Here is a 20,319-nt window from a genome sequence, read left to right on the forward strand (position 1 = left end):
GGGTAGCTTGAGGGGATTGTGTGCCGATATATTGTCATCATTAACATCATCATTATCGTCATCATTATCGTCATTATTCAACCTTTATTCTCACTGGTATATATACAGTATACATATTTTTTTTTCCATATCAGCACTTACCTGAATATGTTTTGACACCGGTGATCTATTTTCATTGTTTTTATGTTTCCCAGTTAATTAACAGTTTTCTTATATACTTTCAGTGCTTGTATTATTGCATTGGGCAGTTAATTTTAGCATATGATGAATTGCATACCACTGTATCGTGCATAGTTTTCTAATTTTTTTTTTTTTTTTATGCGAGGAAGAAGGAACAAAAGGCCATTGCCCGCAGTAACAGTTCCCTCCAAGAGAAAAACAAAATACAATAGAGAGCCAAATTCAAGGTCCGATCATTTTGAGATGCCTGGACACACTGCGTTTGAAAGACTGGAGATCATAGGAAGCAGGAAATACAGACAGAGGGAGACAGTTCCAGAGCTGACCTGTTGCATAAATGAAAGACTGGGAGTAACAGTTAACTCTTGCATTAGAGAGTTGGACAGAAAAGGGATGAGAGTTTGCTGCCAGACGGGTGCTACGCGCCCGTCGTAGAGGTGGAGGAATGCAAGCAGACAGTTCAGAGGAGCAGTGACCATTAAAGTAGCGATAGAAAAGAGATAAAGAGATAAAGATGCAACAGTGCGGCGAAGAGACAGAGGTTGAAGGGAGTCAGTAAGAGGAGGAGAGTTAATGAGACGAAAAGCCTTTGACTCCACCCTATTGAGAAGAGCTGTATGTGGGGAGCCTCCCCACACATGAGAGTTGTACTCCACACAGGGGCGGATAAAACCTCTGTATAGAGTCAACAATTGTGCAGGGGTAAAGAAAGAGCGGAGTCGGCTTAGCACACCCAATCTCTTGGAAACAGATTTTACAAGAGATGTAATATGATCTTTCCAAGATAAGTCCTGAGTAAATGAAACCCCAAGCATGTTCAAGGATGATGCAGGATTAAGCTGAATATTATTAAACATTAATGGGTATACCTGTGGAAGATTTTGTCGGGTAGATAGGTGTAAGAACTGAGTCTTAGATGCATTAAAGACAACCATATTATTTTTACCCCAGTCAGCGATACGAGCCAAGTCAGACATTAGGTGTGCCATAGCCTCATCCCTTGTTTCTTGAAGTAACTGTTGAGATGGGCGTTGCGGGAACCGAATGGAAAGGTGAAGGGTGGAGTCATCAGCGTATGAGTGGATAGGGTTAGATGTACAGCTTAGAAGATCATTGATGAATAAAAGGAAGAGAGTTGGTGATAGAACAGAACCCTGAGGAACACCACTGTTGATAGATCTAGGAGAAGAACGATGGCCGTCTACAACAGCGGCTATAGAACGACCAGAAAGGAAGCTAGCGATGAAGGCACAGATAGAAGGATAGAAACCGTAGGAGGGCATTTTGGAAATTAAAGATTTATGCCAGACTCGATCGAAAGCCTTTGAGATGTCAAGTGCAATGGCAAAGCTTTCGCCAAAGTCCCGAAAGGAGGATGACCAGGAGTCTGAAAGGTAGGTGAGAAGATCGCCAGTGGAGCGTCCCTGACGGAACCCATACTGACGATCGGAAAGAAGGTTGTGATAGGAAAGATGCCTTAAAATTTTTCTATTAAGAATTGACTCGAAAACTTTTGAAATACAGGACGTTAAAGCAATTGGACGATAGTTGGAGGGTTGGGAGTGGTCACCCTTCTTGGGACTGGCTGAATGAGAGCAAACTTCCAGCAAGAAGGAAAGGTACAAGTTGACAGACAAAGGCGAAAGAGTTTGCCTAGGCAGGGTGTAAGCACAGAAGCACAGTTCTTGAGAACAACAGGAGGGACCCATCAGGCCCATATGCCTTGTTAGTACTGAGGCCAGTGATGGCAGAAAATACATCAACTGAAGAAATTTTAATGTCAGCCATGAGGAAGTCAGAGGGGAGAAGTGATGGAGGAACAGCACCGGAATCGTCTAAGGTGGAATTGGAGGAGAAAGTCTGTGCGAAGAGATCTGCTTTATCAGTAGAAGAAATAGCTACAGAACCATCAGAGTAGAAAAGAGGAGGGAAGGATGATGAGGTAAAGTTGTTAGAAAGATTTTTGGCAAGGTGCCAGAAGGAGCGGGAAGAATTCGAGTTGGAGAGTTGAGAGCATTTAGTATGGATGAAATTATTTTTAGTAGAGCGAAGAACAGACTTAGCACGATTCCGGGCAGAAACGTAAAGATGATGTGATTCAGGGGGGGGTTGGCTCCGGTACCTTTTGTAGGCCCTCTCCTTGTTGCGGACAGCATTAGAACAAGCGTGATTAAACCAAGGCTTTCTTGCGTTAGTCAAAGGATATGAGAAAGGAATGTATGCTTCCATGCCCGAGAGAATAACCTCTGTAATGCGCGAGGCACACTCAGATGGCTCCCGGCCATGGAAGCAATAATCATTCCAGGGAAAATCAAAGAAGTACTGCCTGAGGGCCTCCCAGTTCGCGGCTCCAAAATGCCACAGACGACGTTTCCCTGGAGGGTCCACAGGCCGTACCGGAGTGATAGGACAGGTTAAGGTAATAAGGTTGTGATCGGAGGAGCCCAACGGAGAGAAAAGATTAACAGAGTAAGCAGAAGGATTAGTTGTGAGGAAGAGGTCAAGTATGTTGGAGCTCTCTCCAAGGCGGTCAGGGATACGGGTAGGGTGCTGTACAAGCTGCTCTAGGTCATTAAGGATAGAAAAGATGTAGGCTTGTTCACCAGGTGGATCCGTGAAAGGAGAGGAGAGCCAAAGGTGGTGGTGAACATTGAAATCTCCAAGAATGGAGATTTCAGAGAAAGGAGAAATGGACAGAATGTGTTCCATCGTAGAAGTAAGATAGTCGAAGAATTTTTGATAGTCAATAGAATTAGGGGATAAGTAAACAGCACAGATATATTTAGTCAGAGAATGACAGGAAAGCCGAAGCCAGAGTGTGGAGAATTCAGAAGAATCAAGTTCAGGAACACGAGAGCAAGATAAGTCGTTGCGTATGTATACACAACAGCCACCTTTGGCTTTGAAATGAGTATAGAGAAAGTAGGAGGATAGAGAAAAGGGTTTGCTGTCAATTGCCTCAGACAGCTGAGTCTCCGTCAGAAAAAGAAGGTGAGGTTTAGAGGAGGAGAGGTGGTGCTCAACAGAGCGAAAGTTAGATGAAAGGCCGCGAATGTTGCAGAAATGAAGAAGAAGAGAGTCAGACAGTGGTTCCAGGCACCTCGAGTCGTCACCGAGAGAGGGGCAGATGGCGGGGGCATTTATGGTCCCCCCCCCTGGGGACTCCGAGGCTTGATTAATAGACGCCATTTTTGTTGATTTTTGAAAAGGAAGTGTAGTGTGTACTGTGCATGTAGTTTGGTGAAGATAGTTAGAGAAATTTGTACTGGAGAGCATGCTGGCCTACTCTCTGTGTAACTGAGACACTGAAAAAGTTCGGCAAAGGGGGATGGTCAGGAACTAGTCCTGAGGGCTGATGAAACGGGAGCTCCAGCACTCCCTGTCATCAGCTTTCCATCCACCTCGGGAGTACTGCCCTGCTCGACTGGTGCTACAGTCTACTAATGTTTTGTTGATTAATAAGTGAAATTGCTATGATTTTTGTTCACCTTCATTTGTTCACGTTCAGATGAGCCTGGGGTCACGCTAACAATTCACATCATTACACAACTGCATCTACTTTCACTCAAACACACTTCCACACCTGCAGTTTCATTCTACACTCATACTAACTCCAACGTCACGCTGTTCCTATCACCAGACATTCAGCCCAGGACAGCTACCCTTCCCTCCCGCCTCCCCTTCACACCCACACTCATTACAAAGCCCTTTACTTCCTATCCCCTTCTTATTTACCGCACCCTGTACATACACCCACACCATGTTATCCCCCCCCACTTACCCCAACCACACCGTTACACTTCCACACCCTCACTTTCACACACACCCACACCTTGCTTTCCTCCCCACCTTCAGCCACACCTTCACATCCCTACCTACTTACCGACACCCACACTTACACTATTTTTTGTCTCCCCCGTCCACCTACCTTACCCACACCTTCACACCCACACTCACACCTTCCCTCTCACACACCCACCTTCCCTCTCACACACCCACACCCACACCGCCCCCCTCACACACCCACACCCACACCTTCCCCATCCGCACTCACCATCACCCCCATCTCCCTTCATGTAAGATGATCGCCAACTGGGGTGATAATTGCTTATTGTTTTGTCTGTCCCGCGTCATTGTCCACACTACGATATCTCCAGCATAATTTTCTATCCACATCCACATTTTTTTTTTTACGTCTCCGACTCTGGGCAAAGGCTTCAGGGTCTATTTCTTTGGGGCAGTGACCTATCCCAAGGCCCAGTAGTCCTTCTACACCTCCACATGTCACCACTTCGGCGCTAACACCCACCATCCATATTGAATACATGCTAGGACTGTCTCATACAGGACTGGTGTATTGGCATTAGCGGGGGTATTTTTACGACATGTCGGCGGGTCATCTGGTAGATCAGGAGTCTGCTTTTAGGAAATTCAAATCCTTAAACTGTTCCCTGCCCCAGCCGGGATTCGGTCCTGGGCCCATTAGGACTGCAGGCCGCCTCTCTACCGGTTCATCCACCGCCTATCATTTCACCCCCATCACTACACCCACATCACCACACATGTACGACACTATTCACATCACCACCGCCGTATCATCTCACTCCTGGCGTTGCAACTCTTTCACAACACCCATTGACAAGACATAAAATTCCCCCTCTGATACCGTCACACCATTCCCGGATAAAATATCTCTTTGGCATGTATCGGTTTGCTGTTGGTGGTGTGTGGCGGGTGGGAGAGCTGCTGAGGCTTAGGAAAAGGGTTACCTGGATTTTATGTCCAGAGTCAGATGTAACACACACACACACACACACACACACACACACACACACACACACACACACACACACACACACACACACACACACACACACACACACACACACACACACACACACACACACACACACACACACACACACACACACACACACACACACACACACACACACACACACACACACACACACACACACACACACACACACACACACACACACACACACACACACACACACACACACACACACACACACACACACACACACACACACACACACACACACACACACACACACACACACACACACACACACACACACACACACACACACACACACACACACACACACACACACACACACACACACACACACACACACACACACACACACACACACACACACACACACACACACACACACACACACACACACACACACACACACACACACACACACACACACACACACACACACACACACACACACACACACACACACACACACACACACACGTCTCTTATCCTCAGCACCATCGAAATTCCCTTTCCTCCAGTACAGCCTTTCCACACAACTTTCCACCTTCCCTTCCACATATTCCCACCTTATTCACCTTCCCTCTTACCTCCTGCTCTTCCACCTCTTTCTCTCTTCCACACTAGGTGGCATCAGTGCTAGCAGTGGTGGTAGAGGTACTGGTGAAGGTATACTGTCCTTCCATCATCATCCACACAATTACTTCCTTCCCATTCCACATATTCCTTCCACCCTCTCTCCCATCTCCCTTCCACCTCCCTCCCATCTCCCTTCCACCCCTCTCCCATCTCCCTTCCACCTCAATCCCATCTCTTTCTCTCCCCCGTCATCCAGGTGGTATCAATGCTGGTGGTGGTGGTGGTGCTGTTCGTGCTGTGCTGGTCTCCGATACTGATTCTGAACGTGCTAAAAGCCTACGCTGTGCTGCCCGCCTACTCCCTCACCCTCAAGCACGTCGCCACTGCTGCTGACCTGCTGAGCTACTGCAACAGGTGAGTCAGCGGAGTAGGGACGAGTAAGCATTAGCACACCCAGACTCCATAACTTGGGATTCATAGTGATAGAGCAGGACGGGGTAGGTATGTACACCCTTAGGCTAGTGTATATTTCGTAATTATCAGCGCCCTCTATAATCTAATGTATTCTTGTGGTTTATATTTTACTCTACCAGAGGATTTTATTTGCCTTCGGAAAGACCTCCCAAACTAGAGTTAAAAATGTGTCCTCGGGCTGAATGTCAAACCCCTTGTATTAGAACATGCCCTAGATTTTCGCCCTTTGTGGTTCCATTCACGTAGCTCAACAGCACACTAAGATAATACGTCTCTACATCTTCCCTTAGCGCTTCTTCGTTCCTAGCGCCACATTCAAGTGTAAATCCATTTTTGTAAAACTCAGTAATTGGGATGTAGAGATGGCAATTTTAGGGCTAAGTTATGATAAAGAGAGTTCAATGTCTTGTGTGTGGGGTCGCTCGAAACACTTGGATAATTTGTAATTTAATTTTTAGGTTAATTTGCTAATGACCAATATAAAAAAATTTCGCCAGTTCCTATCTTAGGCAAATCTCTGGAGCAATTTTGTGATATTAGGAAACACGTTATTTTCTTTATTTTCCACTTCACCTTTGATTTTATTGTGGTTGTGATGTTTGATGGTTGTATAATGATGATGAAAGTGGACTGAAATAGTTTTATTCATAGCTTGCATAGGAAAAAAAAATATATATCTTACATATTTTGCTCTACATCTCTTCTCTTCACTACCTTCTCTTTATCTTCCCTCTTCTCCGCTTCCTCCTCTTCTGTCCCTTCTGTCTCTTTCCTGCATCTTCTTCCTTTCCCCTACACCTCCTTTTTTTCTTCCTCTTTCCCTTTTCTCATTTCCCTGCCTTTCTAGTTTCATTCCCTCCTTTCCCCCTCCTTTTTCTTTCCCTTTCAGCTCCCTTATTTTTTTTCCTTCCCTTGTTCCCTCTTTCACTTCAACTCTCCCTTCTCTCTCAGTCCTCCCTCATTTCCCTCTTCCTGTCTGTCTTCCTCCTCCTCCTGCTTCCCCTCCCTACTCCTCCTTTTCCCCTCTCCCTTCTATCTGAGTCCTCCCTCCTCTTCCTCTTCCCGTCTTTCTTCTCTTTATTTTTTCTGCCGTTCCCGTACCTTTCCTCTCCTTTCTCTCTCTCTTTCTTCGTGTTATCATGTACAACATCGACTCAAGTAATTTCACGAAATCTGCGCCAGGTTAATTATGCACTTCTCACCCATTCTTCATAGCCTCTTTAAGATTTCTTGAGAATTTGCAAGTCTGAAAATATAACTCTGCAGATCATTGACCCCCTTCAGTTAGAGACCGTCTTTAATGTAGGGTGTCTCTCGGGATTTTTAAGAAAGTTTAGGAGGCTCTTCGAGGACTATTTGAGAGAGAGAGAGAGAGAGAGAGAGAGAGAGAGAGAGAGAGAGAGAGAGAGAGAGAGGGGGAGGGAGAGAGAGAATAATAATAATGTTGTTGTTGATGATGATGATGATTAGGTAGAGTTACTAATGAGCCTACAGTTTCTTTCTTAATAAATGGTGTAGACATGGAGCTTGACAGTGTAATGAGGGACTTGTTAGGTTAGTGTAGTAAAGTGAGTTGTGTGTCCTGCCTTGCGTTAATGGCACTATACTTACGTCATCATCTTGTTTATATGTCTCTCTCTCTCTCTCTCTCTCTCTCTCTCTCTCTCTCTCTCTCTCTCTCTCTCTCTCTCTCTCTCACACACACACACACACACAAAATCAGTAACTAAATCTCTCCTTGTCCCTCCCCCCGACAGCTGCGTCAACCCGATCGTGTACGGGTTCATGTCTCGCAACTTTCGCGAGAGCTTCCGACAGGTGGTGTGTTGCGGGCCACGACAGACGTATCGGAGAGGGAGTTTGGGGATAGCCAGACAGCCCTCGCTCTCTCTCACACGACAGCACTCTCTCTCCCTCACACGAACCTCTGTCTTGCGGTACCACACGGACGGCAGGTGAGACGGGGAATGGTGATAATGACTTGCTTGCTTTATTCTCTCTCTCTCTCTCTCTCTCTCTCTCTCTCTCTCTCTCTCTCTCTCTCTCTCTCTCTCTCTCTCTCTCTCTCTCTCTCAGTAAAATATGACATTTGGCAAGAACAACAAGACACATCCTCGATTTAAGGGGATTACCCTTTCAGATTCATCCCCAGATAAATTGTGCATATTTCAGTTAGAACGAGAAAACTCTCACAGAGCGCTTACCTCAGCCAACACTAGTAATGTTTATGATTTATTGTTGTCATCTCTTTCTTACCAGACGATACTTTTATGGTCTCCAATAGCCAATTAATTCTACGGTTTTGGTCTGCCTTGTTACACTAAATCAGAGCTTTCATACCTCCGCCAGCGCAAATAAAATTTATGATTCCCTGACTCGGATCCACCTCAAAATTTAATATCCTCTTCTTTGACCCATTGTCCATATATCCACCAAATTTCATGGAAATCCGATAATTTTTGAAATAAACACAAACCTAGAGACTGGGGTGAATACATAACCACCTCCAGTTTCGTTGACGGACGTAACTAATTCGCCCAGCCTCTTTTTTCCTTTCCTCTTTTTTTCGTCCTTTTCATGTGGACATCATTTTCCTTTTTTTCTGTCTTTTACTATCTTGTTTTGCCATTTTCGTCTTTCCTGCCTTTCCTTCGTCTCCCCCATATTTTCTTTGTTTCCTTTATCTATTGTTTCATCCCTTTCCTCTCTTTTTCGCCTTTCCAGTCTTGTCTGTCTTTTTCCTGTTTATGGCGTGTTACTATCTTTCTTCGTCTTTTTTCCATCTTTTGTCTGTGATATCTTTATTTCGTCTTCATCCAGTTTTGTCCTTTTCCTTGTCCCATATATTTTCCGTAGCATTGGTATCTTCTCTACGTCTCTTTTCCGTCTGCTCTTCGTTTTCCCATTTTCTTTTTTTCCATCTTTGTTTTTTTTCCAAAATATCTTTTTCTCTTCGCTATCTTCGTCTTTTTACCATCTGTCTTCGTCTTTTTTCCATCTTTTCATGGTCATTTCCCATTTTTCTTCGTCTTTTTCTTATCTTTCCTTTGTTTGCAGTCGTTTTTGTCTTCCTTAATTTTTCAATCTTTCATCGTCTTTTTCCGCCTTTCTTCATCTTTTCCCATCTTTCTTTGTCGTTTTTACCATCCTTTTTCGTCTTTTCAAATAAATCTTCTCATTTTCATCTTTTCATCGTCCTATCATGCCCTTGTCTTCTTATTTTTCTCGTTTTTCCTAGCTTTTCCTCGTGTCTTTCTTATATCCATGTCATTGTCTCATTTTTCTTCGTTATTTTCCTTTCCCATCCTTCTTTGTCACTTTCCGTCTTTTCGTCATCACTTTTCATCTTTTCGTGATCATTTTCCCATCATTTTTTCGTCTTTTCGTCTCTTTCCCCCATTTTTCATCGTCTTTGTTCTCATTTCTTCGTCGTCTTCGTTTACTCCCCACCCTTTTCGTCCCATTTCTTTGTTTTTCTATTTTCTTCATCTTTTTCCCACTTCTTTCGTCTTTTTCCGACTATTCTTGTTACGCCAGGGTCGTTCGTGTGTCATAGGGATTGAACACGACACACAAATACTCCTTTGTTTTTATTTTTCGTCTCACTTTTCTTCCTGCTTCCTCTTTGGCCTTTTCTTTCATTTTGATACAGAGTTACACCCCTCCCTTGTCTTTTTCATATTTTTACTTTTTCCTTTGGTCCTGCTCTTTCTCCCATAAATGGATCTTTCCACTCTTTTTTTCATATTTCTTTTGTGTCCGTTTTTTCTCCATTTTCCGTCTTCCTTTGTGTCCCACGGTTTCTCTTCCATTTGCAGTTCATCTCTTTCTTTTTTCTTCTCCATTTTATCTTCCTTTCTAGTTCCCTTTTCTCACACTCTTTCTTTCATGCTTCTTACTACACGCGTACATCTTTTCTATCTATCTGTTTGTCTATCTCCTGTGAACCATACCCCCAAAAGTACGAAGTAACCATCACAGTTTGTCCCACTTACCGCCAAGTTTGGGGAGTTATCAGTAGGACCTCCAACCTTCCTTCCTTCCCTCCTCTCCCCTTGCCCCTCTCCTCCATCATCTTCCCTCCTTCCTTCCATCCTTCCTCTCTCCTCTCCCTTCATTCTCTTTTTCTTTCTTTCATCCATAATCTCTCCTAACCCTGTCCTTGTTTTCTATATCTCTCCTCCCCTTCCTTTTCTTCTTGCATCTCTCTCTCTCTCTCTCTCTCTCTCTCTCTCTCTCTCTCTCTCTCTCTCTCTCTCTCTCTCTCTCTCTCTCTCTCTCTCTCTCTCTCTCTCTCAATTCCCTTGCACAGCCCTTGACGTTACTTTGGGTCCCCGTACGCCACTCCTCTCTCTTATTAATTCTGCCGTCCTCATCCTTACGTCATTCCTTTATATATTTATTTTTCTTTCTCCCGTCCTTCCGTCCTTCCTTCCTAAACTCATGCGCATCCATTGTTCCATCTGTTAATATTAATTTTTCCCTCCCTCTTTCCTTTATTCCTTCATTCAATTGTTCATTCATTCATTCAATCTTTTCATTCTTTCGTTCTTCCTTCCTTCCTTCACCCCTCCACTTTCCCTCCCTCCCAGTTTTCCCCTCTTCCGTCTACTTTTCGCCTCACCAACTTCTCACACCGCCTCCCACCCCACGAACTGTAAACCCTAACCAACACACTTTGTCCCACTTGCGGCAGAGTTTGGAACAGGGGAATCAGCGCTGGAATCTCTTACCCTTCAGGCTCCCCTCCTTCCAATCTCCTCTGCCTCTTCAGTCTTCCTTCCTTCCAGTCTCCTTTGTCTCTTACCCCTTCTCTTTCACCTTCGTTCTTACATCTCTCCTCTCTCTTTCCTTCCATCATAGGTTCCTGCATCTCTCATCTCTCCCTCTCACCGCACCCTTTCTCTCTCTCCCTCCCCGCAAAATGTAAACACTGACCACCACTGTTTGTTCCACTTTCAGCCGAGTTTGGAACACCAGGGGAATGAGCACACGAACCTCTTACCCTCTCAGTTACGCCTACAAGTAAGTTCATTCACCCTTATAGACGCTGTTAACGCTTCTCACATTCCTTTGTCTAGTCAGTTTATTATCCCTTTTATGTGCGCAGTTCACGCTTTTCGCTATTACCTTTTTTCCCTTCTTTTCGTGTTTATTATATTTTTATCCCCTTTATGGTCTTTATTTTTATTTACACATTTTACACATTTATATTTCTTTCGTCATATTTCATTTTTATCTTTTTTTTATCTTATATGTTTTTATGCTTTTCTTATTCGTTTTTACCCTTTTTGTCGTTTTCTGTCATTTATCATCATCATCATCATCATCATCATCATCATATCATAGGTCTGTTCTCATACTATTTTTTTTAATTCTCCCTTTGTGCTTTTCATATTCCATTTATTAATCCTGTACGTCTTGCATATTTCGTATAGTTTGTATAGATTTTCAGATTCCGTTTTTATCGACAAATTTCGTTATTTTCATCTTTACTTCCTCACCTGCTTCCCTACGATGCCTCACCCCCTCCCATTCATCATTCATTAATTTTTCATTTCCTTCCTTCATTCCTTCATTTCTTCCTTCCTTTCTTCATTTCCTCTTCTTTCTTTCATTTATTCATTTATTTTCCTTTCCTTCCTCCATTTCGTCCTTCCTTCCTTCCTTCATTCATTCATTTATTCATTCGTTTTCCCTTCCTTCGTGCATTTCTTCCTTCCTTTTCTCAACCATACATTCATTCATCCATTTCTCCTTTCCTTCCTTCTTTCAACCATACATTCATTTATTTCTCCTGTCCTTCATTCATTCATTCATTCACACCTACAGGGTTTCTCTCATCGCCTATGCCCTTGTTCACCTGGCATTGCAGTTAGGGACCTTGAAGTAAATTAGATTGTTGTCTCTCCTATTCCATGGAAGGATGGTGCCGTGGTAAGACATTGATTACCTGCCTAAACAACCCACGTGCACTTGATAGGCCCTATTCTGAGCATTATTCTAAGCTTTATTCCTCCCACTCACCTCCACTCCCCTCTCATCATTACGATTTTACTCTTATTTCGATTTCACTTTCCCATCATCATTCCTATTTCACTTCCCTTTCATGATACCAGTTTCACTTTCCTTTCATCATTCCAATTTCACTTTCCCTACATCATTCCTGTTTCACTCCCCTTCATCATTCCGATTTCATTTCCCTTTCATCATTCCAGTTTCATCATTGTCTGTGCCACATTTTTCGTATTCATTTTTTTTTTTTACTTTTTCTCAATTATATACGCTTTTTTGCCCGGCGTGGAAGCCATTTTTATTAATTTCGCGAGGCTTTTTCATGTCTCTTTTTTGAGCATTTAATTTTTATTTAATCATGTTTTTTTTTATAGACTTCTTATGTCCCATTTTCACGTATATTTTTTGTGGGTTTTGTGTTTTCTTTTAATTGCGTAATTGTGTGTGTGTGTGTGTGTGTGTGTGTGTGTGTGTGTGTGTGTGTGTGTGTGTGTAAATGTTTTTCCTCATTATTTCTCATCGTTTTTTCTTTCCATATATCTGTATTCAGATAGTTTTTACACCATCCATTTACTTAGCGTCTTTTGTTTATGGAGAGTCGTGGGTTCGTAATCTCAGGAGTTAAGAAAGCTCCCTAACACCTTTTCCTTATCCATTTATTTTTGGATACGGCTGGCTAATATTGTGTGCATTATTCGTGCAGAGGATGGTGCTATTATAACGACTTAACAGAAGAGGAAGACACTGTGTAATAAGCAAAATACATCGCTTAGGAAGAGGTGTTAAGGTGCTCTTTAACTGACGGGAATATGAACACTGCTTCAAAGGTGTTGGAGAGAGAAGCCTTCACGTGGTGGCACTGATATGGCTGGGTAGTGCAATGGGCATTGAGAGAAAAAATATATCATCCAAACCTAACTCCAAATGGAAAATGGGTGTAATAAATAATAAACACTTTAGATAAGGCAGTAGTCGCCATAAAAGATACCCAGTGTCGAAAAAAAAATAATAATAATAACCTTAGATAGCTGTCATCTCAAATAATAATCCTTTTTAATAAGTCGTCTTAGATAACAGTAGCCTTAAATACTCGTAATAGTCACCTTAAATTCTCCTAAGTCACCTTCAGTACTTGTAATATTCGCCTTAAATAACAGTCACCATAAATACACAACCCTTCAGCCCAAAAAACAATAAACAAGTAGGCCTGTGGTACACTTTCGTAATCAGTCATTTGAACGCAGTTATTAAAATGCTCGCCTTACCCTGCGAATTTGATTATACCCCTCCTGGATTACTAATGATCGAGAGAGAGAGAGAGAGAAGGGGGGTATTGTAGGGACAGAACTTAATTATCTTGTTTTTCGCGTTACAGTGGAAATGGGTGTATGGTACGAGGAAATTCTCTCTCTCTCTCTCTCTCTCTCTCATCACATTTATAATATCACCGTCCAAGATTCACCAAAAATCGATCATGTAGTTTTACTGTTCTCTGGTTCCAAAAATCAAGATGGCGGAAGGATACCGTAAATCAGGGAGAATGGGAAAACTCCTGAAAAGCACTAAGGGGCCATTCATTAAGGAAAAGATTGATTTTCACAAATGAGTGATTTTTAGGGAAGAGAATGGAGGGATGAAACTGAGACAGGGAGGTTTACTATAGTATGGCGTGTGTCTCGCCCGTTTTCTCTTTCTCCCCTCGTTTTCTTCATTTCTATTTTTCATCCTACCTTTTTGCTTTATTTCCGTCGTATTCTTCATTCTTCCTTGTCCATTTTTCCTTCCTTCCTCTTCCCGTACTTCTCTTATTATTTCAATTTCTTTTCCCCTTTTCTTTGTTTCTACTTTTTGTCCCGCTTTGTTCTGTCTTGAATATTTTTCCGTTTTCCTTCCTTTCCTTTATTCCTACATTCCTCCACCTCCTTCAGTGCTTCTTATGTTGCATCTCTTTCCTTCCTGTATCCCCCCTCCTGAGCCCGTCCTCTCCCTGCTTTCTCTTCCCTCTCCTTCCTCTTTTTCTCGTCTCTTCCTTTTTCCCTCCTATTTGTCCTTCTTGTCCTTTGACCTTACCTTCATTATTCCCTCCTTTGCTTCTCCCCATCTTTCCTTCCCGCATGTCTGTTCACTCCTTCTTTCCTTACTTAATCTTTCTAAACTTACCTCCCTCACTTCCTGCTTTGCTCCGTATACCTTCTTCCCATCATTTCTGCATTCCTCCTCTTCCTTTCCTACCGTCCATCTTATACCCTTCTCTTCATATCTCTCCTTCCTTCACTTGTTTTATTCTTTCCCTCGTCTTTCCATACTACATCCCCATCTTTTTTTTTTTACCTTCTTTTCCTTCCTATCATCCATCCTTCTTTCCTTCCTTCCTTTCATTCCTTCTTTCCATCCTTTCTTTCTTCCATTCATTTTTTACGCATTCATTCATTCATTTATTCATTCATTTATTCTTTCTTTCTTTCTTTCATTATCTCCTTGCTTGCTTGCTTCCTTCCTTCCTTCCTTCCTTCCTTCCTTCCTCCCACCCTCTCCACAACTTCCCAGCACAAACTTCACCACTCCACCCAAGCACGTAATAGCCCCATCAGATAAACCACCCCCGTCCTGCCACACCCTCAAAATATAGAGCCCTTTCCCGAGATTCTCAGTCACCTCTTGAGTACGAGATGCAGGATAGAGTCGCCTGGTGTGAGCGAGAATAAACTGATTAATGGTTTGGTGTGAATTAGAACATATTTAAAAAAGACAGCCGTGTGTTCGGAACAAAATATAAATCGTGAGGTGATTCTCTCTCTCTCTCTCTCTCTCTCTCTCTCTCTCTTCATCTGATAGAACTGGTCTACTCTCTCGACTTCATGATTGAGGCCCGTATCCTCGTCAGTTAGGAGGCTCCCTAGCATCTCTTCCTTAGCGATTTATTTTTGGATAAGACTACTTAACATCACTTTGCCTGTATTCTCTGCAAAGTATGGCGGTATTACAGCAATTTATGTAACACGAAGGACAGTAAGATGTAAAAAGCAAAATAAATCGCTTAGGAAGAGATGTCAGGGAGCTCTCTTATCAGTCATTATCGCACTACTGGGGTAAAGCAATGAAATTAGTATCGTACTACCTGGGTAAAGCAATAAAATCAATATCGAACTACTGGAGTTAAGCAATAAAATCATATCAACTACTGGGGTAATGCAGTAGAATCAATATCGTACTGCTAGGGTAAAATTATGATATATTTTTTCAAAACAAGGATGCTAAAGTGGAGGCAAACTAAAGAAATGTAATAAAATGGAGGAGCATATGATGGAGGATGGCTTTACTAAGAACAGTAAAGATGACGTCCTGTGTACCTGTTTGTAGCAATAAAGGAGGCCAGATCAGGGTTTTGGTTTATAGGTTTGCATCTGAAAGTAATGGAAGTCAAACCAGAGAGGCTTCTGATAAAACACAAGGAAAAAGAATATGTTAAAAGTAGATCCACTGTAAAGCAATAAGTAAAAGGTAGATATCTTGTTAATAAGTAGACGGTAGACCTATTGTCAAGTATATAATAAGTAAGTAGTACACCCGTTGTTAATAAGCAATAAGTAAAATGCACACCTGTTGTTAATAAGTAATAATTAATAGGCACACCTGTTGTAAAAAAGTAATAAGTAAAAGGCACACCTGTTGTTAATAAGTAATAAGTAATAGGCACACCTGTTGTTAATAAGTAATAAGTAAAAGGCACACATTGTTAATAAGTAATAAGTAAAAGGCACACATTGTTAATTAGTAATAGGCACACCTGTTGTTAAGTAAAAGGAAAAGTAAAAGGCTCACCTGTTAATAAGTTATAAGTAAATGATACACCTGTTGTTTGTGTAATGGCAACTTAGGCCCTCAAGCTGGTCACCATATTAGCAGACTCGTTTGTCGTGGGGTGGCCGGAACAAATTCGAGTATTAATATAAACTTTCACAGCAATATATGTCACTAATACTCTATCAGGTTTTCATTCAGGGGGGGCCTAGGCTGACAAGAGAGTCGTGATGAGTTTTTAATAGGACTGAAGAAGTTTTCGCCGCGGTTTTCCATGATGAACTCTGGGATTGGTTGTCTGGTTACACACTTCTTTCAGGCCCTTTACAGTACCAATATTTTCGCTATTAATAGACAGAGTTGGGTGAAATTTAGCACTTACATACTTCATTTCAAAGCAGTTTTAGAGAGAGATTAATTCACACTGACAAATCTAAAATACTGTCAAAATTTTCGTTTTTAATTGACAGGTTTAGGTGAAATTTGGCACATGCTTTCTCTGCTTCACTATTGCTTGTTCACAGCGACATCAAATACTGGAAATGGTCTCCTTCAGTGCTTAAATGTAATCGAATTGAACCCTGTGATAAAAACTAGTCCTTTTACTCTAACTTGACAAAGATCCCTAACCTCTTTCAACTCAGCTGATGACCAGATGTAGTCAGGTTGGAATGTTGACTTGACTAGTAACCAAGGAGACTCATTCCTATCTCATCTAAGGCTCATAGAATTCCGTCCAAACACGACATACTGTTCCTGTGGCCCAGTTCCGCCAGATGAAAACAAACCAACTTCAATATCTCCCAATTTATTTATTTATTTAATTTCATTTTTTATTTATTCTTACTGGTCTGTGCATGGGATTGTCTTCGGACACTTTTTCCAAATTAAGAACCATCATTTATTCATTTCTTACTTCCAACATTCTCTCATTCATTCATTCATTCATTCATTCATACATTTCCCTCCATCCCTCCTTCATCCTCATTCTCTTATGTCTCAAAAGTCAAGAAAACTTTTAAATTTGCGAAAAGAGAATATTTTACTCATTTAAGTCGGGACGAGAGAGAGAGAGACAGAGAGACAGAGACAGACAGACAGACAAAAAAAAAATACAAATATATATCAAGAGAGGGGGGAGAGAGGATATATATATAGATAGATAGATAGATACAGTATATATATATAGATATAGATATAGATAGATAGATAGATAGATAGATAGATTTTAGAGGGAGAGAGAATACACAAATATATATCAAGAGCGGGGGGAGAGAGGATATGTCGATAGATAAATAGATAGATAGATAGATATATGAGAGAGAGAGAGAGAGAGAGAGGGGGGGGAGGGTTAAGCAAAGCCCGTGAAAGATAAGAAGGGACCGCCAGGATGGTGAAGGAATTTCTCTGTCTGTCTGTCTGTCTGTCTGTCTGTCTGTCTCTCTCTCTCTCTCTCTCTCTCTCTCTCTCTCTCTCTCTCTCTCTCTCTCTCTCTCTAGTATTGTTTCTCCTTAATATTTTCTTACTCTCCACAGCCCTCCTCTTCCTTAATGTCTCTATTTCCCTCATTATTACTCTTTCCATCTCCCTCCTCCTCACCCTCCTTCTCTCTCTCTCTCTCTCTCTCTCTCTCTCTCTCTCTCTCTCTCTCTCTCTCTCTCTCTCTCTCCGCACCAGGTCCTTATCTTAACTTCCCCACTTTCTCAATATTTTACACCGTTCCTTTCCTCCCTCCCCCCCATTTCTCCTCCCTTCTCTTACAGGATTTTTCTTCCATTTATGTTTCCTTCTCACATTTTCCTCTCCTGCCTCCTTCCCATCTCACAGCTCTTTATTCCTTCTTTCCTCCTCATCCTTTCCCTTACAGGCTTACACATTTCTTTTATCATCTTCTCCCTTTCCATGTTCCTCCTCTCTCCTTCCTCACTCTCCATTTGCCCTCCTCTTTCCCATGCCCTTCGTTTTTCGATCTTCCTCTCCTTCCCATCCTTCTTATTTTCTTTTTTTTTTTTTCCTTTTTTCCCCTCTCCCTCTCCCTTTTTGACCCATCTTCCTAATTCATCATATATTCGCATTTTTGCACCCATCCCGTATTACTTCTGTCTCTCCCCTCCCCATCCTTTCCCTGTTCCCCTCTTTACATCTCCTCTTCCCCTCCTTTCTCCCAATTTCCCTTGTCCCCTTCCCCTCTTTTGTCCTCCTTTAACCCTTCTTTCTTCTTTTTTTTCCTCCTCCCTTTCCCTTTTCCTTCCCTTTCTCCCTTTTCCCCTCCCTTCCTCCCCCTTTTCACTTATCTCTGTCCCTTTCCTCTCCCTCACACCTCCTTCTTTCCCCTGTTTCACCCCCACCACATTCTCTCCCTTTTTTACCTCTCTTCTCCCCCTTTCCCTCCCCCTTCCCCTTGCCTCGCCACCAGGTCATTTCTCTTCATTACCCCACCATTAGGCAACCTGGCAAAGTTTCTGATAGCCATAATTACCCTCAGGTCTTCACTAATGACCTGCATATACACACCACCTCTTGCCTCTGCATGCCGAGAGAGAGAGAGAGAGAGAGAGAGAGAGAGAGAGAGAGAGAGAGAGAGGTCCTGATGTGCTGGAATATATTATCAAGAGATTTTGATTTTGTTTTTGATGGGGAGATGATGAGGACGATGATAAAATGTGGTTCTGCACGCACGTTTGTGTGTGTGTGTGTGTGTGTGTGCGTGTGTGTGTGTGTGTGTGTGTGTGTGTGTGTGTGTGTGTGTGTGTGTGTCAGTTTTTAATACATTATAAAACATACAATTTTTGATATTGTATGTAGATATTTTAAAAGTCCATTTTGTATCTTTTTCTTTTTAAAGTGATTAAGTTTCAGTTGTGTGTGACTGAAAGGGAGAGCTCACGGATGGATTAGTGTAGTGTTTGTTTTAAAATCACCGGTGTTTTGTGTGTGTGGGTGTGGGTGGGTGGGTGTGGGTGCGTGATGTGTGAGGTTAGGCTTTTGGTTTCTCGTCCCCCTGTTCTTTATCACACTGAAAGGGAAATTTTTGAGTTTTTGAAACTCCGTCGCTACGAGAGGTATTCCCAGAGGTGATTAAAACAGCTTGATGTTAAGAGTAATGTAATGGTAATATGTCCAGCTTAGTAAAGCAGAAGTAATAATGAAGTTTCAGTATTAGTAATGTAACAGTATCAATAGTAGTAATGTTACAATAATGGTAATTTAACATTAGTAATAGTAGCAATGTAACATTTGCAGTGCTAGTAATATACCACTTATAATATTGTAGTACAATTTTAACGGTGATAGTTATGTAAAGTGGCAGAAACAGTAATGAAACTGCAGTAGAAGAAGTAATGCAGTATTGGTGGTAATGTAGCAGTAGTAGAAATGTAACAGTAGCAGTAATGCAGTTGTAACAGTATTAGTAATGTAGCAGTAATCGTGATTACTTTTCTTTCAGCGTGAGTCGAAGCGCTCCAACTGAAGCTCCGAACGCCATCAAAACAACGCCTTCATAGTCCGGCAAGAGGCACTGATTCGGCTCCACTCTCTCCCTCTGTGCCGAACCGTATCCACTGACCGTATTAAAGAGAAAGATGATTACACAAAATAAGACAATCATTTATTTTTACTTTTATTGCTAAGGTAGTGAAGTGACGAAACAGGATAAAATAACCAGAAAACCGATTCATCCAGATCATATCCACCCACCTGTTTCCCGGGCATTTTTCTTTTGTTTTCGAAAATTGAAATATACCGGGTAATTGTACATTAATTTCTCTTAATACGCGAAAGTCCGAAAGTAAACGCGGTAGTTTGCTTTTTCCAGCGTGAAATTCAGATGTATTTATTTATTGCTCGGTTGTGTGAAGCTTTCGACGCATCCATAAAGAATTAATAATTCTGTTTGGATCTAATGTTTGTTTAGGTAGTGGTGATAGGCTTTATTTGGCATATTATATTCTCTCTCTCTCTCTCTCTCTCTCTCTCTCTCTCTCTCTCTCTCTCTCTCTCTCTCTCTCTCTCTCTCTCTCTCTCTCTCTCTCTCTCTCTCTCTCTCTCTCTCTCTGGCGAGGTGCTACAAAGGGGTCTTTTAACATTTACAAAGCTTTCACTACACAAAAACACTATACCTTATCAACCATATATTGTTTGACTAAGTTTCCCTCAGAAAGTATCCATATCCTAGTCTCCTAAACCCAGGTGATAGAGAGGGGCGCCTTCATGTGGTGGCACCGATATAACTGAGCGGTGCAACTGCCTGAATATACAAACATCCCTCAACTACTTCTGTCCCCCACATAAGAGGAGGATGGTGGACTGCAGGAGAGAGACAGCATCAGCCTGCAGTCCACTGGGGTTCACATTTCAGACAAACAATAATTACTACAACTTGGCGTCCTCTTCAGTTCATTCTTTCTGCAACCAGACGATTTTATTCAGCTTAAGAAAGGTCTCTTGTA

General features: G+C 42.1%; 1 protein-coding gene across 1 annotated transcript in view; it reads left to right on the forward strand.

Moving 5' to 3' along the window:
• The window catches only part of LOC145399769 (G-protein coupled receptor 54-like), a 42,484-nt gene extending 31,403 nt beyond the window's left edge, over positions 1-11,081 (forward strand). Inside the window, exons 6-9 of the mRNA XM_080272318.1 lie at positions 5,835-5,992; positions 7,810-7,896; positions 7,927-8,007; positions 11,015-11,081. Of these exons, the coding sequence (XP_080128444.1) occupies positions 5,835-5,992; positions 7,810-7,896; positions 7,927-8,007; positions 11,015-11,081 (393 nt within the window). The remainder of the gene's footprint in view (positions 1-5,834; positions 5,993-7,809; positions 7,897-7,926; positions 8,008-11,014) is intronic.
• Positions 11,082-20,319: the final 9,238 nt, after the last annotated feature.

The sequence above is a fragment of the Coenobita brevimanus genome, chromosome 50, assembly GCF_032717465.1.
Source record: "Coenobita brevimanus isolate Jiangsu-jjx chromosome 50, ASM3271746v2, whole genome shotgun sequence".
In the NCBI taxonomy this organism is placed as follows: Eukaryota; Metazoa; Arthropoda; class Malacostraca; order Decapoda; family Coenobitidae; genus Coenobita; species Coenobita brevimanus.